Source organism: Arvicanthis niloticus, chromosome 16 (genome assembly GCF_011762505.2).
Source record: "Arvicanthis niloticus isolate mArvNil1 chromosome 16, mArvNil1.pat.X, whole genome shotgun sequence".
Taxonomy (NCBI): domain Eukaryota; kingdom Metazoa; phylum Chordata; class Mammalia; order Rodentia; family Muridae; genus Arvicanthis; species Arvicanthis niloticus.
The window spans coordinates 7,346,828-7,372,353 of NC_047673.1; the positions used below are offsets into that span (position 1 = coordinate 7,346,828).

At 46.3% G+C, this 25,526-nt stretch overlaps 1 protein-coding gene across 1 annotated transcript; it reads left to right on the forward strand.

Moving 5' to 3' along the window:
• The first annotated feature begins 245 nt into the window (after nt 1–245).
• Nucleotides 246–25,326, forward strand: LOC117722018 (sperm acrosome-associated protein 7). Its single transcript, XM_034520951.2, has 6 exons — nt 246–465; nt 8,975–9,031; nt 11,825–11,932; nt 12,862–12,969; nt 14,311–14,378; nt 25,228–25,326. Exons 1-6 carry the CDS (start codon nt 273–275, stop codon nt 25,294–25,296), a joined length of 603 nt encoding a protein of 200 aa, XP_034376842.2. The 5' UTR covers nt 246–272; the 3' UTR covers nt 25,297–25,326.
• The last annotated feature ends 200 nt before the right edge of the window (nt 25,327–25,526 follow it).

A 25,526-nucleotide genomic window follows, 5' to 3' on the forward strand; every position in this document is an offset into this window, starting at 1 on the left:
CCTATTCAGACCCTTTCTTAAGTCATAGGGCTTAAGTCACGAGGGCTCTGTGCCTTTATGGACGTCGGAAGAGCTAGAATACTCTTCTCACTCTCTGAGGCTGACATCTACCACAAAGGCCTCACACACCATCAGCTCCCTACAGCGCCACAGAGGGAAATGGAGCCCACACAGAGCAGAACCCCAGCTCACTTCTGAACCACGGTCTCACAGATCCACAACATAACGTATACACTCTAACAGGAAAGAACCCAGGTCAGTGCCTTGTGGTGATGTCACAGGTCCCCCACATTCCACGTATCCAGGAGTCCAAGGCTGGGGGAGCTGAAGACCTTTCAGGGAAGGGCCTCCTCCTTGTAACTGGAGGGACCATGGCAGTGAATAGGGGAGTGGAGACCTTCTTATCTGTCTTCCTGCTGTGCTGCTGGCAAGGCACTGAGCTACAGCCAGTCAAGACAACTTCAGGTAGGTTCTGTGGACAGAAACCTCTGGCCTGGAGGCCGTAGAGAAAGCCATCTTCTTTGTGCTTCCCTCCTTCGTTGGAACTTGAGAAGGAAAAGGCTCCCCATCTTTGGATGCCTCTCATGCAGGAATGCTGGAGAACAGCTTCCCACATCACACACATAAGTGTTTTCTTAATGGAAATGTTCCACCTCATCCCAAGGCAGAGGAATAGTGTCATAAACCTCCATGTGTCCCTCCTCCATTTTTAGGACTGCATGTTTCCCAACTTGTTTTTATACCTACATACGTGTGCATGTACCACACACATGTACATATATATAAAGTCACACACATAAAGACATGCACACATATACACATTGATACATACACACACCAAGTGCTCAAGTGTATACACGATCTTCTGCATAACATTTAGTACTGTCCCAATGTCTTGCTACTCTGCGGAGTGGATAAAGCATATTTTTATATGTTCATTCTTGTCACACTAACAACATTAACACTAATCTTTTATTGCATTTAATACCAGTGTAAGACACAGTATTCTTTGTGCTTGTTAGTGATGGGCAAGTAGTCAGATGTACGTGTGTACACCTTTACATCTCAGCACTGGGAGGCAGAGGCAGAGGCAGAGAGAGTCAAAGAAGAGGCAGAGAGGCAGAGAAGAGGCAAAGAGGCAGAGAAGAGGCAGCAGCAGAGAGGCAGAGGCAAAGAGAGAGAGAGAGAGAGAGAGAGAGAGAGAGAGACAGAGAGACAGAGAGACAGAGAGACAGAGACAGAGACAGAGAGAGGCAGCAGCAGAGAGGCAGAGGCAGAGAGAGAGAGAGAGAGGGAGGGAGGGAGAGAGAGAGACAGGGAGAGAGGCAGAGAGAGGCAGCAGCAGAAAGGCAGAGGCAGAGAGAAAGAGAGGGAGAGAGAGACAGAGACAGGGAGAGAGGCAGAGAGAGGCAGAAAGAGAGAGAAAGAGGGGCAGAGAGAGAAAGGCAGAGAGAGGGGCAGAGAGAGGGGAAGAGAGAGAGAGAGAGAGAGAGAGAGAGAGGCAGAGAGAGAGGCAGAGAGAGAGGCAGAGGCAGAGGCAGGGAGATCTCTGTGAGTTCGAGGCCAACTAGGGCTACATTAATCAGGGCCAATGCCTCCGTGGTGGTTCATAGAGGGTGTGAGGTTCATGTCCCAGAAAGGACAAGGAAGAGCCACAGCCCAGGATCAGTCAGAGTGGCAGATGGAAGTCACTGGGAGGTTGAGCAATTCTTTGCTCACAGACTTCAGGGTATTCTGTAGGGAGACTGGTGGTCAGTGTGGGAGGGCCCACATGGTCAGGAATTGCAGGTGATCTGACACTGGGGAGGACTTCCTGAGGCATGACTCTGTGGCATGCCTGGGAAGGCTAAAGCAGAGCCTAGGTCAGGCAGGCTTGGTTAGAAAGACCTGGCCAGAAGCAGGCCGCGCAGTCAGCCCTCCTCACCCTGTGCCTTTTGAATAGTATGGTAGCTTTGTGATTCCCCTATGGGATTTGCTGTTGCACAGCCAGGAATGTAGCTAGGACAATTTCTATGAAAAGGAAAGGAGAAACAAAGACAAAAACAATATCCATACACACAAATGTTTAAAAAACTTGAAATGAACCAGAAATGGAACCTGGTGGCCCACACCTGCAATCTCAGCATTTGGGAGGCAGAGGCAGGAGGATCAGGAGATGTAGAGCCCAGTAGAAAGGATTCCTAGTTACCAGGCCAGAAGCTGCTCTGGCCAACAGTGAGGGTGGATGTGGCCCTGGCAATCGTGTGAACATCAGTATCGGCCATGGCCGTGCCCTAGAAGTGCACAGAAGAGACTCCTGTGTCCTGAGTTTCCCTGAATGGTCCTCAGTAAGCAGCAGACTTCAGCCATCAGCAGTGTGTCCAGTCAGGAGAGAGAAAAAAAGACAGCTGGGAGAAGAAGAGGAAGACTCTGCTCATGGGGACACCAGAGAAACCCAAGTTCAGGACACAATCCAGATTCATAGACTATGACCAAAGAAGGAAGAGGAGGAGGAGGAGAAAAAGAAGAAGGAACAAAGAAGAAAGAAAGAAAGAGAAAGAAAGAAAGAAAGAGAGAAAGAAAGAAAGAAAGAAAGAAAGAAAGAAAGAAGAAAGAAAGAAAAAAGAAAGGAAGGAAGGAAGGAAGGAAGGAAGGAAGGAAGGAAGGAAGGAAGGAGTAATAGTAATAGCTCCAGGTCAGGAATGGAAGCAGAGAAAGTTGGGAATGAGGAAATTGGAAATGAGATAGGAACCTCAGCTGAATGCTACAATTCCCCCATTAAATCCTAATTTACAATCCAAGATCAGCAAAGTGATGTCACTCCTGACTGTAAATCCCATCTCCTGGCTTCTTCCTGCTCACTTGTAGAAGTGCCCTGTGATTCCATCTTGACCCTGTGATTTGGGTGTGCTTTTTTGGTACCTTTCCTAGGGAATCCCAGATTTGGCTTCTCCAGACCTCTGGGAGGTTAGGTGCCACCAGTGGTGGACTCCTTATGAATCCTGGGGATGTGAATGAATTCCCCTCTTCTGTGAGGTTCTTAGACTACTGGGGATTGACCTTCCCACCTGTCTACAAGATTGGAAGCCACTGGCATCCAGGTGCCAGGTGGGATGGTCCAGGCCACAGCCTTAGTTCCTCACATCTAAACTATTTGGAGTAGGAAGGTCAAGCTGATGTCATGGTCATGTGACCAGAGTTCCCAACAGTGTTCTGTTGCGAGGAAAATAGAATCATGGAGTGTGTGTGCCTGTGTGTGTGCACATAGCATTCATGCTTGCAAGTGCATGTGTGTGTGTGGAAGCCATGGGTCATTCATCACCAGATGTCTTCCTCATCTGTAGTAGATAAAGTACTATCTACTTTATTTCGTAAGAAAGGTTATCTCTTACTGAACCTAGAGTTCATTGATTTGACTAGACTGGCTAGTCAGCAAGCCCTTGGATCCTGTATCTCTCCAGCACTGGGATTACAGACATTCGCCACCGTACCCCATGTTTATGTGAGTCCTGAAGATCTGAACTCAGTCCTCATGTTTCTTCAACAAGCACTTTGCTGACTGAGCTATCTACCTGGCCCAAGAAGAATAGCATCATGGGGCTGAAGAGATAGCACAGGAGTGAACATTGGCTGCTCTTCCAGAGTTCAATTCCCAGTACCCACGTGACAGTTCACAACTGTTTGTAATCCCAGTCTCAGGGGATCTGAGACCCTCTTCACAGCCTTCCCGGGTACCAGGCACTCAAGTGGTTCATAGACATACCTGCAGGCAACACATCCACACACATGAAATAAACAAGGTATTTAAAAACTAAAAAGAATAGCATCTTATTGGACTTACGTAAATACATGGCTGTAAAATGAATGAATGAGATTCTGGAGGGATCAGGTGGAGAGAACATAAATCTTCTGTTTTTATTCATAAAAGTGTAATTATAAGGGGCCGGAGCACCCATGTTGGGTGGTCACAACCACCTAGAACTCTAGTAACAGCCTCTTCTGATGCTACAGGCACACACACACACCCAGCATACAACCACACACAGATAAATCTTTAAAAAAATAAACATACTTTTAAAAGTATAATTTCAGGCTGGGCATGGTGACACACATCCTTAGCCACAGAACCCAGGAGGCAGAGGCAGGTGGATCTCTGAGATCAAGGCCAGCCTGGTCTGCCTAGTGAGGTTCAGAATAGCCACCACTATGGAGAGTGATCCTATCTCCAAAACCAAAGAAAAAAGGGTAATTTCAGAGCATATCTGAGTTAGTGGACCACTGTCTTTGAATATGCAAAACACGTACAAAAGCATTGACAGTGCTTCAGACAGACACTCTGAAATCACAGCTACCCTTGACTCCGCGACACCTCGCCATAGTCTGTACACTTCAGGGACCCGTCTGCTTCTTCCTCTATCTGAAAGGGCCCCCACGAGGCCATCTTGGAGACATCAAGAGTGTTATTCTAGTCTCTTGGTCAGAGTCCTGAGGGTCCTTGAAGAGAACCTTGGACTATCGCTGACTGTGCCTGCTTTCAGAAAAGCATCAGAACAAAACAGGAATTGTCTGCAAAGAACCCAGGCTCCAAGCCCTGCCACAAGCCCGCCTTCTGTGGTCAGCAGGGAGAAGTGGTCATTCTTACAACCTACAGTGTTTAATGTCAGTAAGTGCAACGATGGTCAATTACACTGTCCAGGAACCGATCGTGGAGAGTAAAGACAAGGCAAATCTCTGGAAATCTCATACCTCTCCTGACACCTGACATATCTTCACAGAGGTGTAATACAAAGATTCAGAACTGCTTACTCCACAAAGCTTCCCCGTGTGATTTCACATAACAAGTAAGCTAATTAGCTTAAGATCTGTCTTTCACAGGATGACAGAACAAAATCCCTAGAGGTTTTCCAGGGGCCTCTGGGAAATTTCAAAGTTAGCTTGAGGTCAGAAAGACTGCATTTAGACTTTAATTCAGAGGTGTCAAAAAATGTCAGGAGCTTTGAAGACTTGACTGAGATCACAGGTTACTATGAAACAGTACAGCTAACCAAGATGACAAGATTTTCAAGGAAAATAGAGGAAGTAAGATAGTTGTTAACGGAAAAAAATAACCGACCTTCACTCTCAATATTGAGAGGGTTCCGCTTTCTTAAGTAATAAAAAGTTTGAAAAGACAACATGAGGCACAGGAAATTATTTTGGTAAGAACAGAGCCTTTGTCTACAAGAGAGGTTACTCAACAGGTAAAGAAAACACTTATAATCTCTTATTAAGAGGCGGCCAATAGTCCACTGAACTCTGTCCTTTCAGCAGAGAGAAGCAGGGGCCGTTCCACATGGCCGCACGCCTGATACCGGAGCTCATTTCAAAACCTGACAATGGCCGTCCATTTACACGGCCCGACCATGGGAGATTAGATTTCTCTCTCCTTTTCCTCATAGACTCTTTGCACCTTACCCTACCCATTTAGGCTTTTTGTTCCTTATTTTTTCTCTTCTTTATTAAATAACTTTTAAACTATTTATGACAAAATGACTTTCTTCTTTTCCTAACAATGGTCGTTCCTTCATGTCTCTCGGCTTCCCTTATCAAATACAGACAACTTTCACTGAAGCCTGCTTGCAAAGTCAGTCTCTCCCTTCTATGAGTCAGAGGAGGTTTCATTACACACATAAGTAGTGATTTTAATGAAGAACACTTAGAAGCTATGAGTTATTGGTCACATGTTGGCCCTTGGTGGCAGGTGACCTGGATCTCCATCTTACAAAGCTTACAGCCGTTATTGGAGCATTTTAGTAGGTGTGGGTGCATGCCTGTGTGTGTGTGTGTGTGTGTGTGTGTGTGTGTGTGTGTGTGTGTGTGCGCACACGCGCATGTATACATAAGCATGTGGACCTCAGAGGACACCACCAAGGGCTGTTCCTCAGGTGCCTTTCATCTCTTGTCCAAGACAGAATCTCTCAGTAGCCTGGAACTTTGTTATATAGGCCAAGCTGGCTCGCAGGCTCTTCAGAGTCTGCCTGTCTCTGACTTCCCTCTTTCCATTGCTGGGGTTATAACCACATGCCATTGTGTCTGGCTTTTTCTGGTTCTAAGGGGATCTGAACTCGAGTCCTCATACCTGCAAGGGAAAACCAATGAATCCATCCCTGCAGCCCCATCACCCATAATTCTTAATGTGGCAGAAACAGCATGATATTAACAGACCCAAACTATATTTAGTCTCTCTGTATATAAGAAATAAGAAAGCCGGAGTGTAAATGTAAGCTTGTGCTTACCAGCGAATGTCTCAATAGTTTAGGTTATTCAGGAGTTCTACAAAACGGCACTAATTGTGGTAGCATCAAGCTGGTTAGAAATCGTCTTTATGTAGCATCTTTCTTTTTCTAACACCCAGAGCCCAGACTGGGAAGTCTCAGATGTTCGCAGAGCATCATCACAGGCCGTAGAACTCAATGAGTGTTGAGAGAGAAGCTTCAGAAAGTGAAGGGAACTCAGGAGCACAAGGGGGCGTCGGCTTCTCAAGGCAGCCTTGAGTTTAAGTGTCTTAATAGTCACTCTCTCTATGGCCACGGTAGCCTTTACGGTTTCTTGTCCAAAGGTTGTCGTCTGCCTTGGTACACTTGCTTTTCTCTACAGGATTTTTGTTAATACCTGAGATGGTGTTAGCCCCAAGTGTTAACAACCATAGCCAGCACTGGCCTGGACAGGACAGCCTGACCTGCTTCAATATTTGTACAAGAGCAAGTGGTCTCCATGGTCCAACAATGGTATGAAATATGTCAGCTTTTCTACTTCCTGTTAGCGTCTGAAGATCCGGGGCAGGGAGCACAGGAGACACATCCTCACTGATGTGTCTGCTAGAACTATGTGTCCATGCCTATGTCTAGCTGCCCAGCCCAAGAATGTTCAGCGGGTATCTGTTGTGGGGCTTGCTGCTGCTGCTGCTGCTGCTGCTGCTACCGCCACTGTGGTTGACCTATATAATTTCTTAAGCCTTATGACATCCAACATCTTCTCCAGCTTGAGACCGTGGGTTTTTTACAAGCTTAAGACCTGAGTGAAATCTGAGTGTCTCTCAAGGTCCTCCCCGCTTGAGACCTGGTCATAACCCAGTGTGACTTTCAAGGTCCTTCCAGTTTTAGGCCTTGTCATAGCCCAGTGTGACCTTCTGAGCCTTCTTGAGTTGAGAGGCCAATGAAAGAGCAGTTTCCAGGTTTCCCTGAGGAGGTGATCTTATCTAATCCTGGGGTGTACCCAGTGCTTGTCCCTCACATGGAAGTGATGGCCACTGAGGACAGCAGTTTATATGACCCTCATAGTAGAGATGGGTATTCACTCAATTAACCTAAGTGAACTTAGAATGCAACAGTCAACTTCAAGAAGCCAGAATGTGCTGATGTGGTCACTGAGAGGACATCCAAGTGTCCTGACCTTGTGGGTGTATGCTGTCTAGAAGCTGTGACCTCCCGAGGAGGTTGCAACAGGAAAAGTAGGTAGAGCAGCTACAGTTGACAATGCAAATGAACAGGCACAGCCGACAGGAGCATACACACCACGCATGTGCACACGGCTGACTTGCACAATGCTCCCATTGTGATGACGGGACAGACAGGAGATGAAAAGAATATTTTTAACAAAGTGCTGGCGCTGCGCAGCTGTACCCATTCGTAATGATCCATTAATGTCTCGCTCGAAGAGAAACCGTACTGTTTGTTTGGTTTACCAAGGTCAGCACACTGAGAAGCAATTGTCATCACCACCACAGACCTCCTTACATATTTCCCATTGTTCTGAGCCATGCAGATGAGCACATTGGGATGCAGATTGTCCGTCATTAAAGCCTTTGAGAACAGCTTTGTCATTGGTTTAGCTGCAACTTTAGTTCTTCCCGAGTTCTGTGCCTCAGAAAGGAAAGGTGCAGTGGCCCTGCTTGCCATCTTGAGGGTCCCAGGACCTGGGAGCTGGAAGGAGAGGCCAACCTTGAGCTCAAACTAAAAGATGTACCAGATCAAGAGACACCACAGTCCCTGATAAGAGAGGTCATGTCAGAAGGAGGGAGCAGTGGTGGAAGCTACAGAGAAGAAGTCAATCCTCATAATTCCCATGGCGTCCAGATATAGCTAAACCCCATATGCCCAGCACACATCACAGATAAGAGCCCTGGGCCCTGGAGACAACAGCCATCCAGAACCCTTGAGCCCACTCATCAGAGACTCCACTTCTTACCTGCAGACAGATCACCCTGGAGGCTCTGCTCATGCTGGAGGGATGAGGTGGCCAGTCTCTGGTCTGCCCCATAGAACCTCGGGTAGCACAGCGAATGTGCAGGGCCACCCGGGGCTCTCAGAGAAAAACATATATGAGGTGTCTTCACACAGAACAAGCAAGTATTTGGGTGGTGACATGGAAAGCCCTAGTCAGGGGCTGGGTAAGTGCTTCTCCTCACTGGTACTGAGCTGGGCCTGGGGCTGCTCAGGTGGAATCTGAGGCTGGAGCTTCCCAGCCCCATCCAGGTGATGTCACCAGCAATGCAGGAGGCAAATCGCTGCTTCCCACAAAACAGAGCATGTGACCCTCTTCCTTCTTCGGTCCCCGTGATAGAGCTTGGTCTTCCCTGAGCACGGACACTGTCTTACCACCCTTGAGGGTGACTCCAGTGACCAGGAAGGCAGGCTCTACTCAGGGTGCCAGGGGAAATCCTGGTTTCCACAAACACAGTGGCTCCATGGGTAATGCCTTTTCCATCATCCATATGAGAAGCTCAGGTCCCAGAGGGCTTCCCTCAGCACCCATGGGAAGGAGCAGCACCCCACACTGGGTCCTCTCTGTAGAGTAGACTGGAGCCGTCTCTCCAACTATCTGTTCACAGAGAGGTGGCTGAAAATGGAAGAGTGTTGTTAAATTATAGATTTGTATCCTCTCCCCTCCTCCTACCCCCCCCCCCGCCCTCCCACCTTCCACCCCACCCACTCCCACCCCACCCTCCATCTTCCAGGTCCGATTACTGAAGGTTCACTCAACTCAACAACTGAAAACATACCTGAAGCGTTAGGTTAGAATTCCCCACATGGAACCTGGTGCACGGTGAGAGAATAGGTGGGTGCTTCTCAAGAGACCTTCCCCAAATAACCTGTCAGGAATTGCAGACATTGGGGAAACTGAGTTGCTTTGAGGCCACGGACAGGTTCTCATACGAGGCAGCTTTACTGCTATCAGAGTCAAAATTGCCCTACAGTGTGAAGAACATTGATCTGACCAATGCTGTCCCCCAGAGATGGGGTATGGGTACAGGCAGTGCTATACTTTCTGCTATCCGTATTGCAAAGAACATGAAAGGGACACTAACTGTAACTACAGACTATCTGAACCAGGCTCTGGACACTAGATTGGGAAGGTTAACCCTGGGCCCCAGGTAGCTAGCTCATTAGCAAAACAGGTCTTGCTGTTTCTGGTCCAAAAAAAGCATTGTGATGCAGAGAAAGACTATTTCTAGATGCTGTTTGTTTAGCTCCCGCAGTGATCCTGTACCATACAGGGTAGTTAGAAAAGCCATGGGCTAAACATGTCACTGATGTTTCAGAAAGACCATTGACGGTCAGAGATGTAAGAAAACCATTGGAGATTATGCCTGACTGAGAAAAGAGCCAGATTGAGTGTGGGTTTGTTTTATAGCCAGGATGGATCCAGCCAACTCCTACACACTCAAGGCTTGAAAGGCTAAACTTATTTGAGAATACAATGCCTCTGGGGCACGTGGCTCACCATTGGGCTGCCCCTGGGGCACGTGGCTCACCATTGGGCTGCCCCTGGGGCACGTGGCTCACCAGTGGGCTGCCCCTGGGGCACGTGGCTCACCATTGGGCTGCCCCTGGGGCACGTGGCTCACCAGTGGGCTGCCCCTGGGGCACGCGGCTCACTGTTGGCCTGGCTGGGAAGCTGCTCTCCTGTACTCACTTCACAGCGCTCAGTCACCTAACACTAAGATGCCAGTGCTGCCAGGGTCCAAGTGGGCCCGGTCATTGCTCAAACTGGCAAATTACTGGCTTCATCCACATGATGCTGGCTTTGTGGACATACAGTTCTGTGGAAGCTTCCAACCAGATTTCAAGGAAAAGCCTGAGAAGGTGGGGCAATACGTATCACGGTCATGTTCCCTGTAAGAGAGCATGTGATTATAAACTTTAAGCTGCAGTAGAGACCCAGGGACATGGGATATCTGTCAACAAGAGACAAAGGGAATGAGTACAGACAGCCCAAGAAAGAGGCCATGTGGATTGCAAGCGGCCAGGCCATAGGTACAGAGCCACCCAAGCTCTTTGACCTCGTGTAACACTGCTTGCCCCAGATGCCAGAATGGATCCCCAGGACTTAAGTTATATTGTGGTCTTGCTTTGGTGCGCCTCCTCTTTGCTGCTTGGCTATGCTCCTGTTTTCCCTCGGGGAATGAAAATGTGTACTCGGTGCCATTGCATTTGGAAGCAATCTCCACAGTTTTATGTCGACTTACAGATGAGAGCTGCCTTCAGCCTCCGAAGTCTTTGTGCTTGGACTCTAGAGTGTGAAACTGTAAAGATGAGGGGACTCCTGAGGACAGGCTGACGTGTTCTGTAGTAGGTGACCAACATGAGTCTTTTGCAGGTCAACAGTGGAATGCTATGATTTAAGGAAATGTGTTTGGATGTGAAGTTAACAAAGGATTTGTTTGTTATGGGTAATCTTAACTGTCAGATTGACTGACGGAGGCTGTATTCCTTCCCTGGGCAGACAATACCTAACTCTTCCTCATAAGGTTCCAACACAAACTGAAGCTGGACTCTACCAAAGCTCTCCCGGAAGGGCAAATAAGCTGAGTTGGCTTACGGAAGATGGGTGAGGGGTTCCTAGCAGAAGTCTCAAGTGGCCAAAAAGCAGCACTGAGAAGTCCAGGGTAGATGGTGGTTTCTACTACTCAGGTGGAACTCACTTCAGTGTACGTCCCTTGGCTATATTACACTCTAGCACTTCCCCAGGAATCCAGCGGCCATGTGCAATTAGTGCAGAATTGCACGCAAGTGGTGGGATACTGAGCTAAGACAGCAGTGACTCTTCCCACCCCTCTTTCCATGAGAGAATGCCAATAGTCAAGGAGCCCAACCAATAACCATTGTGAGGAGCGTGGGTTGGTCAGATGTTTTGCTTGGAGGGTTGCATCCTACAAGAGAGTCCTAGGAGATTGGTGAGGCACACCTCTGTGTGTTGTGAGATGCATTCCCAGAGATGGTTAGACCATGAAGGATGTGTTACCATGACTTCTTTAATCTGCCAGTGGACTCCAAATTTGAATCGATGCTAGGATGTGGTGGAACTGTGCTGGTGGGGGTTGAGATGTGAATTGGAGGGAGTAGGCTAGGGATCACTCTTTCCCAAGTTCCTTCCTGGTGCTCTTCACTCTGCTTCCTGGCTGCTATGATGTGATGTGAGCAACTTTGTGCAAGTCACGATGGACCCAAACCTCTGAAGTTGGGAGCAAAATTGGTCCTTCTTCCCTTGAGAGGAGCAAAATTGCTCCTCAGGTATCAGGTCACAGAGCCAACAAAGCTAACTAAAACATGAGTGTGGAACATTCAACATCCAGGATACATCGGGAGCAAGATGTGGGAGATATCCAGATGGTGGTCACTTTTCTGAAATTATTTAGGGAGGCAATGGCCAGTCCATCCAAGAAGAGGTTCTCTAGAGAATCCACTAATTCCTTGGGTTCCTGCTTTCTACATACAGTATTCATAGGCTGCCTGAAGTAGAAACTGTGCCTAGGAAATGTGTCCACCCTCACTGGCTCTAACATGTTCTTATATGCTTTGTCAAGATGAAATGCTAGCCAAAGAGATTTTGGAGCCAAAAACATCAGCAGTGTCTGAAACATCACCAGGAACAAGATCATCGATACCAACGACAGTACATACCAAGGATATAAGCAAGTATACCCCCTCTACCCTATAATGGCACATACTCCTTAGGTTAAGGAGCTCAGCACTACCATTGTGAAGAGCGTAGGTTGGTCAGATGTTTTGCTTGGAGGATTGCATTCTACAGGAGACTCCTAGCAGATTGGTGAGGCACACCTCCATGTGTTCTGAGGTGCATTTCCAGAGATGGTTAGATCTAAGGTGTTGACTATATGACTCTATTTGAGCATTACTTGAACTAGCTGTGGATAAATGAGAGAAGCTGTGGTCTGAAGTCACCTCCGAAGCACAGGTGGCTTGCTTCACTCTGGGGTGATCTCTTGAGTTATATTCATGCTCATTCTGGAGTTCTGGATTGTGCAGGAACACAGGCTTACAGGAGGAGCCGTATCATTAATCCACACCATCTCATGCATGCCCCTACAGCTCCTGAGGGAGTACAGCCCTTTTCCTACGTGGCCAGGGTAAAGCTAAGGTCCAGCTTACAATGTGCCCAAGATCAAGAAGAGCAGTGGCTGTTAAACAAAGTAGACACTTCGCAAAGCACAGTTCCACACTGCAAGATTATGCAAACAGATGCTGTGGTGGGCACTGGGCAGCAGAGAGCTAGGTTAAGAAGTCCTCAGGCTCCATAGGAAATGCACTTAAAGTCAGGCGGTCTCACCACTTCCTGGGAGTTTTATGTTCAGATGAGACTACAATTGTAAGTGTTTGCTCCCTCCACCTATGCCTAGATATAAACCACTGGGTTCAAAGTAGCTGGATGATGTCTGACTATTTAAATATTAATTTCCCAACATATACTTTCAAGCAGGACTTGAACACTCTGACATCCTTCCAGCCCAACATTGTAAAATACGGTTTAGCCACCCCCAAATGCTCACAAGGGTGTAACAAGGAAACCCTTTCTGGTTTCTTTCCACCTTCTTCATCCAAGATGCTGGTATTGATGAAAACTACCAAGAGGAAGCCTTTGACAACTACCATGAGTTCCTGGAGAATTTAGAACACTCGCCTACGAAGAAGGAGAAAAATGGCAAAAATGGTAAATGTAATCTAGTGTCTCCTCCGCTGAGCTTAGAGCTACCAGGGAGCTAGCATCAGATACACCCAGAGCTACCAGCATCAGATACACCCAGAGCTACCAGCATCAGATACACCCAGAGCTACCAGATACTCTACTCTAGTCTACTCTAGTCTACTCTAGACTCTACTCTACTCTAGTCTACTCTAGTCTAGTTTACTCTAGTCTAGTCTACTCTACTCTAGTCTACTCTAAGCAAATCTAAGATAATCTAACCTAAGATAAACTTGAGACAAAAAAAGCTGGATCTAGTAGTAGTAGCCTAGAGTTGAGTAGCCTAGAGTAGAGTAGACTAGAGTAGAGTAGGGTTAAGACTAGAAAATGGGTCTGTGTAGAGTGTAGAACTTAGATGGATTACTCCGAAATGTAATTCACATACAGAACCAGAACAAGCATCCAGAGCATCGTGGCCTCTGGCATGGGGCCGAGGGGGTCATCAATACATACTCCTGGGCCCACTATACAGATCTGTCTGGGCCCTGGATCCTGCATTTACCACCTGCTCCTCGCATGGCTTCTCCAAGGACTAGCCTCTGTTGTTTGGATGGAACTAAGTAATAGTTTCACAGTGTAAACACAAAGGAGACTCTGTTAAAAATGAGTGTTTAACAGCTCTGAGCTTGCCCCCACTTACAGGTTTGAATATATTGCCTGAAGGTTTGGTGTAGTGTTTGCCCAACAGCAATTCTTTTACTTAATATCATTTAGCAATTAGGATTCTGATCAAGGCAGAGGCCGCCACTTCTTATTTACTCAGGACTCTTACACAGTTACTAATGTTGGGCAATAATGCCAACCATGGCCAATGATAACTCACATGGAGTTACTTCTGCCTGTGTTGACCTCATCATCCATGTGGCCTTGGGAGCCATTCCTGTTCCTTGTCCACCTCCAAGACACTTGTGGCTTATCTGGTACCTCCTTGCCCCTGCCTAGCTTTGGCTAGGTAAGTCCCCCTAAAAGACCAAGAACCAGGTATGATGACACTCCTTAGCAAGCCAAGCCAGGAGGCCTGTTAATAGTATTTACAAGCAAATGTGGCTATGGTGAATGACCTGGAGCTTAGGGGTTTTCATATATTGGAAACGTATCCAGGGACGGAGGAGTCAAAAGATGAATGCAGAGGACATATGCAATCTTCACATGGTGACTTCTTAGATGTGTTTTGTAGATAAAGCTCAGAAACAATTTCTGAGCATTTCAAGATTTTAAAAGAAAAGCCCGCCCCACCCCAGCATTTACTTGTGGGTGTATCATTCTGAAAATATTTTCCATTTTTTCCATGTTCTTCGTTAAAGACAGAAGTACGGTTGAGAATGTTCATGTCCATAGCTCTAAAACCAAGCTTGAGCCACACGTGTCTCCTGAAGGTGAGAGCGGAGTCCCCAGATCTGTCCTGCCTGCCTGTCAGGCAGGAGCAACATGGGAGGACAGTACAGTGTGAGGCAAAGGCTTCTCACAGCCTCCCTTGTGGTGTGTGTGTGTGTGTTTGTGTGTGTGTGTGTGTGTGTGTGTGTGTGTGTGTCTGTGCACCCTCACATGTCCATGGAGGAGGGGTGCTCTTTCAAGGTCGCTCTCCTTTGCAATTCTCTAGTTAAGAAGGACTTTCTTTTCTATTTAAAGCCCACTCTTCTATTGAGTTTTTTTAAGTATGTTTTTAGGTGTGTTTTATTTTGCGGGGGCGGGGGTAGCTGTTTGACATGAAAACAAATCAAGTCTGTTTTGTTTACCTGTTGTAAATGGTTTTTTTTTTAAACTTGTCAGTTGACTTTATTTTTAAGCTTTATTTTATCCACATGTATGTGTGTTTTGCCTGCATGAGTTTATGTGTGGGAGCCCAGGGGATCCAGATGGATCCCCTGGAACTGGAGTTACAGGTGTTTGTGAGCTGTGATGTGGGTACTGGGAGCTAAACCTAGGTCCTCTGGAAGAGCAGTAATAACTCTTAACTGTTGGGCCATCTCTTCAGCCCTGATATTTTTACTTTTGATGATGATCGTGATTTTTTTCATGCAAAAAACCCACCATTTATGTAGTCATAATGAATAATCTTTTGTTGTTTTTAACATAGCATTAAACTATATTTATATATTATAGACTGTCTTTATTATGTTACATCTAATATAGCTATAAATTAGGCTATTTTTAGCCGAGAGAAGTTGCTGTTTTTCTGCTACATTTCCATCACTTCATTGGCCCATGTGGTCTCTGTTTTGGAGTTTATCTCTGAGTAACACTCTCTTAACTTCATCTCTACCTATGGCTACCTACATATTGTAGCATGACTTACTCAAAGCCCATCCCACTGCCACATTTGCAGACCCACACTTACAATATGCCACACCCCCAGATGTGTGCATCCCCAGATGTGTGCATCCCCAGATGTATGCATCCCCAGTGTGTGCCTGTTTTTCCCGATTATGCACAATGTCGGTTGTTGACCCCAAAGTTTCATTCTGGTCTGCTGTAGCTTCTGGGTTCATCCCTTCTTCTTCTGGTGTATATTCCCTTTTTCTTCTAGGGTACATTCCCTTCTTCTGGGGTACATTCCTTCTTCTTCTGGGGTATATTCCTTCTGGGGTACATTTCCTTCTTCTTTCAGGTACATCCCTTCTGGGCTATATTTACTTCTTCTGGGAGACATCCCTTCTTCTGGGGTATATTCCCTTCTGATGTACACCTCTTCTTCTGGGGTACATCCCTTCTTTTAGGGTACATCCCTTCTCTTAGGGTACATCCCTTCTTCTGGGGTACATTCCTTTCTCCTTCTGGGGTACATCCCTTCTTCTAGGGTACATCCCTTCTTCTGGGGCACATCCCTTCTTCTAGGGTACATCCCTTCTTCTAGGGTACATCCATTCTTCTGGGGTACATCCCTTCTTCTGGGGTACATCCCTTCTTCTAGGGTACATCCCTTCTTCTAGGGTATATCCCTTCTTCTAGGGTACATCCCTTCTTCTTCTGGGGGTACATTCCCTTCTTCTTCTGGGGGTACATTCCCTTCTTCTTCTAGGGTAATCCCTTCTTCTAGGGTATATCCCTTCTTCTGGGGTACATTCCCTTCTTCTTCTGGGGTACATCCCTTCTTCTGGGGTATATACCTTCTTCTAGGGTAATCCCTTCTTCTAGGGTATATCCCTTCTTCTGAGGTACATTCCCTTCTTCTTCTGGGGTATATCCCTTCTTCTGGGGTACATCCCTTCTTTCCCTTTATTTTTCTGATTGTTCTTGGGTTTTTGTGTCTAATTTCCTATTTTTAAAAAAGCTTGTATGATTACAATTATTGTATTACTTTCTAGAAAATAATTGAGGAAAAAATAGACCATTCATAATGTTTAATTGTTCTTTCCAAAAACATATGGTATCTTTTTATTTCTCAAGTTTGCTTTCATATATTATGGGAGTACATTCAGTTTTTCCTTGTATAGGTTTCGGGCTTTCATGTTATATTTATTAATAAGCATGCAATGTCTTTTGTTTCTATATAAAGAAGAGGTTTTCTCTGCAGTTCATTGTAGCTGACTTTCATCTGTAAAGAATTTTTCTAATATCAAACCAACCTTGCATTCCTGGAATAAGCTGCACTTCACCACATTCAACATTTTCTTACAATAGTGTCTAATTTGTCTAGTTAATGGTTTATTAGTAGTTCTGAATCTAAATGAACAGATGACATTAGTCTGTAGGCTCTTAAACTCTGCATCAGGTTGCAGTATCAGGGTGATACTGTTAATCATCTTGGGGTTTTTCTTCTTTCTTTTTTCTTCTCTCTCTTTTCTCCTCCTCCTCCTCCTCCTCCTCCTCCTCCTCCTCCTCCTCCTCCTCCTCCCCTTCCCCTTCCCCTTCCCCTTCCCCTTCCCCTTCCCCTTCCCCTTCCCCTTCCCCTTCCCCTTCCCCGTCTTCTTCTTCTTCTTCTTCTTTTGGGACTCTCTGGGGGAAAATTTATAGAGCATTGAAAACATCTGGCTCCATTGGGCAGTAGTGGCACATGCCTTTAGTCCCAGCACTTGGGAGGCAGGTAATCTCTGGATTTTGGAGTTTGAGGATAGCCTCATCTACAGAGTGAATTTCAGGAGAACCAGGGATGTTACACAGAGAAACCCTGCCTTGAAAAGAAAACCATAAAGCAAATAAAATAATAAAAAGTATCTGGTTTCAAGATTTATTAGAAAAGCCCCATGCAATGGGCCTAATCTGGCACTATCTCCTGAGGAATCGCTGGGATGACTTTATTTTCTTTAGAGAAATATTTCTTAGCTCAAGTGCTATTCCTAGTTGTCTGTACTTTCTTGGGAAATTATCCATTGTTCTTAACTTTTCACTTATATTTTTGCAGAATCTTTAGAGTGTCTCAAGACATATGCCATTTCATTTATTTTTATTGTTTCTCTACCTTTACATTTTTGCATCTTTGTTTTTCATACTTGGCCTTTTTCTCCCCCTCTTTTGGTTACGTCACAATGGTTAGCCTCACCAGGTGCTTGCCCAGCAGTCAGGGTTTTGACCTCCTGACCCCACTTCATTTTGATCTCCACCCCTAGCATCCTTCATGCTTTGTTTATAGTCACTTATCCTTTGCTGTGCTGTTCTTGTCCCAGTTTTGGGGCTTGAGTAATTCTTTGATTACCAGTAATTGCCTAACACCATTCATTGTTTAATGAGTCCCACGAATTCTTCTTCACGATTCATCATCGCTTTCCAGACATTCTATCGCTTTTGTTTGTAGTTCTCTTTCAATGGAAACTGGTTTCCTAGTAAAAATACCTAATATTGTTTTAAAACATAATGTATAGTTCCATTATATCATGTTCAGAATGTATCGTTTGTAACAGGGCTACCATATGAATTCATTCGTAGCCACCAAGCACATGATCGATTTTATGACTATCCCACAGTTAAATATGAACAATTAAAAAAAATGTACCCTAATGTCACCATGTACCTAATGTCACCATGTCCCTAATGTCACCATGTATGCTTGTGACTTCTACTTTATTGATCACACTGTTTTGGTCTCTGCTCTCATTTTATCCATTGAAGCTTCTGTGGAGAGTGAATATGGTTATCACATCAGAAATGTCTTCTGCATATGCCTCGCTGCACTTCTGTAGATTTTACCTCCTATATGTGTTATCTGTTGTTTTACACATGGGTTTTCATGAGTGTTTTGTATCCATTGTAAGTACTTCCAGCTCTTAGTACTAAGAAAGAACTTGCTTGGTGCTTAAGGCTTTAGGGACTGCATTTTGCTTTCTCTGGCATAAGATTTGCGCCCTCTACTTTCCGGTTGTCTTGCTTTGTCTGATATAGTCTTGTTCATTATTCAACATTTTAAATGGTTTGATTTTTTCTTCATTAAAATACCTACATGATGAAATTTGCTACCACAATCATTTTAACTGTATAGCTCACTGGTATTATATACGTTCACCATGCACAAAATCACCACAGAGTCCCCACGGTTCTTCTCATCTTGGAGCCTTTAAATAACAGCTCCCTGTCCCCTCCCCTCTGCCCCCTGGAACTACCAATCCTACTTTCTGTGTTCCTATGAGGGTGTCTGGATAAGGGACTTAAATAGTCTTGTCTTTTTTTGCAATCCTCTTACTCCGCTTACCACAATGTTCTTACACTGATCTATGTTGTACTAGATGACATAGTTTTTTCTTTGCAGTGCTGAGTAACCTACAGGTCATATTTAATATAAAATGGGTAATTTTTAGAACACTCAGAGAACCAAAACTTTACATAAATAGCCCAATGCAAGATTGGCGAAGGACTGAAGATAGAGTTCTCCAAAGAAAACACACCGATAGACTGCAGCCACAAGCAAAGTCACCAGCACCGTTAGTTATCAGGACGTGGGGTTCAGAACTGCAGCAGGGGTGACATGGGAATGAGGCTCCGTTTGCCATCACTGCCTCAGGATATAGAAGCTGCTCTGAGATGGACAAGGAGCTGGAGATGGAAAAAAAAAAAAAACATGATATTTGAAGCCCCCAGTGGCTGAAGGCATGTGGAAGGCAGCTCTGGAAAAGATCCAGGTGGCTGGAAAGAACAAACAACATGTGTCCTTTGTATTCACAAAGAGCATCACACCCTAGGAAACTGTCTGCAGTTCATGATCAAGAAGAACCTGGAAGTAGAATTTTGTGGTCAGAGAACACAGTTAATTTCAGACCTGGGGGACTCTTTCAGCTATTGGGCCATTTCAGAAAGTCCTGAAAGTTTATGAAGCCAGCGGTGTGTTTTTGTCCCATGTGTAGGACGATAAGGAAGACTGCTCTTGCGATGATGCGGAATTCAGCAGTGGAGTCCGTGGCTGTCACCCACTCTGCTCACAGGAGAAAGTGGTTCTAGCTGTTACAGCAGTGGAATCTTACAAGTGTATTCTCTTGTCAGTTTTTCAACTTCAACAAGGTATCATCTTTGCCACCAAAATGGTGAACAATAGGAAGTAGGGACGAAAATGTAGAGGGATGGAGCTGCAGGCCTTGTCTGTGAGCAGACACAATGGCAGAGCAGCAGTGGAATAGTCATGTACGTCCTCAAAATATTAGGATGTGTCAATCGCTGTAGGGTGGCACAGACACAGTTCTGTGCGTTCATCCAAAATAATGGAGCAATCTGGAAGAAGGTTTTGCACACACATGTTCACAAAACCACAACTCACGACTGCTCTGTAGACCGCTGAAGGGATGAGCAAGGCTGGTGTGTCCACATCTGCCTTTCAACCGCTGAGCTTCTCCCTGAGTGAAAAGCATGTGTTTACGTCTCACCCTTCAAGGGAACTATTTTGAGGATTAATGAATAAGCCATTTCTATCTGCACTGATAACTGACTACAGCCTTGTCTTAATGTCACGTGTGTACTGTGTGGATTTGCTGTCGGTCTGTGTGGGTGTCACACACTGTAGGGGACGATGGACCCAGTGTCACCAAAATCAGAAGATAAGAATTCCATGCCCAGTGACAGCATCTTTCAAAGGTTTTCAGGAAAAACATAAGCATCATTTGCAGGTCTGTGGGATTAGAAATATTGAGATGGAGGCTGAGATGTGGACACACAGTTACAAAGGTGTCAAAGATAGATAGCCATCGGCTCTTCCTCTCTGTACCAGTATCACCCCTGCAGACATGGTGAATGCTCCTAAGGCCCGCCAGACATTCTGCAAGAACTGTGACAAATGCCAGACTCACAGAGTGAAAGAATACATACACAAGGAGCAGGGGTTCTTTGTGTATTCGGGAGAGCGGCAGATGACAGGACACAGAGCGGCTATAGTGGGCAGACAAAGTCTACTCTCCACAAAAAGGTGGAACTAGGAAGATTGTGCTGCAACTAGACTATGTCGAGCCCACTGCAAGTCTGAAAGAAGGCTGGCTAGTAAGAAATGAGAGCCTGTGAACTGGGAAGCCAGAAGAAGAGAGAGAACCACGGTGTCTAGTTCTAAGCCACCTTTGTCATGAAGATAATAAAATCACAAGCATTTACTCACTTCAAGACAAAGATGGAGATGGAAAAACACACAGTTCCTGTTTACGTACAAGCACATTAATGTCTCATTCACTCACCAAAGGGGGAGAGGAAAAGAGAAGGAAAGGGGAGGGAAGGAAGTGGGAGGGAGAGCAGGAAGGAAGGAAGAAGGGAGGGAGAGAGGAGGGAGGAGGGAAGGAAGGAGGGAAGAAGGGAGGGAGGAGGGAGGAAGAAAGAAGGGAGGAAAGAGGGAGGAGTGGAAGAAGGAGAGAAGAAGAAACAGAGGAGGGAGAGGACAGAGGGAGGAGGGAAAGAAGGAAAAAGGAAGGGCAGAAGGAAGGAGGGAAGAAGGGAGGAGATAAGAGAGGGGGAGGGGAGGGACAAGGGAGGAAAAGGTGTAAGAGCAACAAACGTTTGTCCCCACAGCTCAGAGGAGCAGCAGCAAATCTTTTTAAGATGATACATGGAGCAACACCAGGGCTTGAAGGCAGGTAGCCATGAGTTACTGTTGTGTAGTAAAGGCTACGGTCAACAGGAAGGGTTCAAGGTGTGTGTAACTAGTCAGCAGAGGAGATTAAACGGAATTGTCAAAAACAAAAAAGCAGTGCAGGGGCAGAGGAGGAGAGAATGACTAAGAAGAAGAGGAGAAAGAGGAAGGAGAGGAAGAGGAAGAGGAAGAAAGAAGAGGAGGAAGAGGAAGAAAATGATGAGGAAGAAGAGAAAGAAGAAAGAGGAAGAAGAGGAAGAGGAAGAAGAGGAAGAGGAAGAAGAGGAAGAGAAAGAAGAGGAAGAGGAAGAAAAGGATGAGGAAGAAGAAAGAGGAAGAAGAGGAAGAAGAGGAAGAAGAGGAAGAAGAGGAAGAGGAAGAAGAGGAAGAAGAGGAAGAAGAGGAAGAGGAACAATCCTCAAATCTAGACTGTTCTCTGACTTAAGAATCTCATTTTTCACAGCTGCATGTGAGACACTCACCAGCACATGTATTGTCTAAACCATAAAACCAGCGGCAAACAATTTAGAATAATTAAACACACACCCCAAACATTCTCTGGACACAACAGAAATAAATGAGAATCAACGACATAGAGAGACATGGGGAAATTGCCTAAATATTTGCTGATTTACACAGCACGATTCTCAGTGACCCGCTGAGCGATAAAGTCAAAAGAGAAATTTGGAAATATTGTTAATTGAATAAAAATGGAAACACGCTGAAATTTGTGGGAGACAGATCAGTGCTTACATGGAAACATATTGTATTAAATGTTTGGACTGAGATGTTTAAAATTATTCATACATGAGAAAAAAATTGAAAACAGAAAATATAGAGGCCCTGCAATGTAGAAGGCAGAGGGACAGTGGCAGCCAGCTGAGGTGTGCTCTCTCAGCATGGCTCAGCTGAAGTGTGATCTCTCAGTGTGGTCCAGCTGAGGTGTGGTCTCTCAGCATGGCCCAGGTGAGATGTGTTCTCTCAGTGTGGTCCACCTGAAGTGTGGTTTCTCAGCATGATTCAAATGAGATGCGGTGTCTCAGTGTGGTCCAGCTGAGGTGTGGTCTGTCAGTGTGGTTCAGTTGAGGTGTGGTCTCTCAGTATGACCCAGGTGATATGTGTTCTCTCAGTGTGGCCCAGCTGAGATGTGGTGTTTCATTGTGGTCCAGCTGAGGTATGGTCTCTCAGTGTGGTTCAGCTGAGGTGTGGTCTCTCAGTGTGACCCAGGTGAGATGTGTTCTCTCAGAGTGGCCCAGCTGAGGTGTAGATTTTTAGCATGGCCCTGCTGAAGTGTGGTCTCTCAGGATGACCCACCTGAAGTGTGGTCTCTCGGGATGCCCCACCTGAAGTGTGATCTGATGGACAGGCTGGGTTGTAAGGCAGCTTTGTTGGTGCAGGAGGAAGAATAGGACTGAGAGGTACAGAAGCCAGGTTGAACAAAGACAGTAGATGTGAGGACATACCCTAACAAGTATTCCCCAATCAAAGCAATAACACAAAGTTGCCCTCATGACGGCCCCGTAGCAGTGTAGCTGAGCAAGCTCTCCCCGTTGATTCTAAGCCACTGTTTCGCTAATAACGTTCTCCGCATCCTTGGGCCTCAGGCTCTGCATCAGAGGATTCAACCAACTGGGGATCAAAAATATCCCCCTAAAAGAATGTTGTTTGAATGCACACAGGCCCCTTCCCTGTCACAGCTACCTCATTAATACAATAAAGTATTTGTATAGCATAACATATCGGTGCTTATAAACCATCAGGATGTGCTTTCGAGTATCAAGAAAACCATCAACTTACACCAACACCCCTGGAGCATCTTTGAGCCCGGGTACCAATGGGCATCCAGGAACCGCTCTTCTGTAGAAACTGAGAGCAGATGTTCCACTGTCTTTCCCTCGCCATGGCTTTCCTCCCCTTTAGTCCAGAGAGATTTTGTAGTAGGGTGATGGGGTGCCCAAGCCCTGGAGTGGTCTAGACTGCCTGTGTTTCAAGTATGAATGAAATGACAGAACCCACAGGGCTGATACATCCCCAGTGATATGCTCAGTGGGAGGGAGCATTGAAATGGAAAGGAAACTGACCTTGTGTTCCACACCATCCTTCAAGGGGAAAGGTCAAAGAGGCAGAGCCTTCAGCTCCACCCGGAGTCTTCCTTGACCCAGCGTTGGCTATCACTGTGTCTCCTCTGCCTCCCAGAGCCCAAGTCACGCCTCATAATTTTTAGAAAAAAGCTAAACAGGAGTGAAGCAGCTCCCAGCTTAGCTTGCTCCTAAAAATGAAGAGAGAGCTATCAGGTGTAACTCGGGGCCACTGGGTTCCTAAGTACAGAAAGGAGTCTGTTCAAGCTTCCAGCTAATGTCTGCTCCCTGGGGTGTGAGCACCCTGTGCAAATGGCCGCCTATGGGAGCTGGAAGCTCTTCCCTGAGTCCCTGAGTCAGCACAGGCTTGGACCATGGGCTAAGTGGATGAATAAGCAATCACACTGAGGGGCAGGTGGGGCTCTGGGGGCAGCACTCACTCTGGGGGGCAGCACTCACTCTGGGGGGCAGCACTCACTCTGGGGGGCAGCACTCACTCTGGGGGGCAGCACTCACTCTGGGGGGCAGCACTCACTCTGGGGGGCAGCACTCACTCTGGGGGCAGCACTCACTCTGGGGGGCAGCACTCACTCTGGGGGCAGCACTCACTCTGGGGGCAGCACTCACTCTGGGGGCAGCACTCACTCTGGGGGCAGCACTCACTCTGGGGGCTATTTAAAGGCCAGGCAGAGACACGTTTGTAAGAGTCTGTAAGAACATAAGCAAAGACAGGCCCCTAGACTCACTGCCATGATGAGAGACAGCTCCACCCTGTGTCATGATACCTGTGTGTCACCCACAGGTCATCAGGAGTGCACAACCAGGAAACAGCACACACTGGGAGGCGGCAAGACCCCAGTGTGGGACACAGACCAGGGAAAGCTTTCCTCCACATTCACGAATACCACAGGAACTGGAGCAGAAGGGCTCAGACAAAGAAACCCAACAGCAGCAGCTGGGCTCCAAACTGATTCTACTCAGCTCATAAAACCCGCTTAATCGACTCCAACATGTAAAAAGAAATGGGAACACTGGTGGGATGTTGGCTTCAATGGCAGGAGAGTGGATTTGGTCAAAGCATATCTTTCTTACCGTGAATTGAACCCAAAGAAAGTGGGGGTACACTCATCCGACTCTTGAGTCACTGAGATCCCAGGTATCCACCAGGCCTGAGATCCCAGGTATCCACCAGGCCTGGGAAGCCTTCTCACAGAGCCACCTACAAATGGTGACAGCCTCTGTCACACTCTGAAGTTGGGACAACCACCAACTTAGAGGGACCACACTGTCCTGTTTACACTGGAGGCCACTTGATTCTCAGGAGATTGTTCTGTGTTCCGCATGTAATCAAACATTACATTTAACATGGCCAGTTTATCAGTCATGTCTGTGTTCTGGGGTAGTCCTAATAAATTTCCACATACTGTGTGGTTTAATTCATAGAAATGCACTCTCCCCTATTCTAAGCGACAGAAACGCCAGAATGGGTGGATGGTTGTCCTGTGGCTAGCCCTGGCGTTCTGTGTCTTTGCACGCATCACATAATCTGTTTCCTTCCTCCTCACTCAGCATTCTCCATGGGTGTCTGTGGCCAGATTTACCTTTTTTATAAGGACACAGTCACACTTGAGTGGGGCCAACTTTTCCTCTAAGCCAGTGATTCTCAGCTGTGGGTGGCGACCTCTTTGGGGCTGCATATATTAAGACACTTATGATTCATAAAACGGTAGCAAAATTACAGGTGTGGAGTAGCAACAAAATGTTGTGGTTGACGGTCACCACAGCAGGAGGGGCTGAATTAAAGAGTCGCAGCACTGAGGAGGTTGAGAAGCAGTGATCTAAGCCCTCATCCTAATTGATGATCTGCAAAGAACCTGTTTCCCGGAGGGCGGACCACAGGTTCCGGGGTCAGTACCCAAACTGTGATTTTTCTCATTTTCTTTCACAGGGTCTTAGATGTTGTTTTGTTGTTGTTGTTGTTTTATTTTGTTTTGTTTTTGTTTTTTAACTGTTGGTTTTGTGTTGCCATAGAATAAGCTCAGGGTTTCATTAATGCTGGCTTTACCCGTGAGCTGAAGACTCAACCCGAGTTCACCGTTTCTGAAGTTAAACAAAAAAAACACTGTGGTGTGCTTCTCCATCAGACTTTGATCACAGTGTATTTTCTTTCCCCCGCAGAAAAGAAGAGTTCAAACGATGATGTGTATAGGAAACTGTCTGTTCTGGACAAACTCCTTGAAAACATAGGACAATCTGAAGGCAGCCTGGGGCTTACAGGCAAGTGGCCCCTGGTCAGCAGGTCCCCTGCCGGGCTGAGGCTCTTAGCTGGAGCTCTGTGGGGGCATCTGACCTGACAAGTCTAAATTAAGGGATCCTAAGCCAAGTCACTGAGAGGCTCCGTCCATCCTCAGCCAAACCAAATGTGTGGTTCCCCCTTTCCCAGAAACAGTTAGGAAGGCTTGGTCTCTACCACTGTG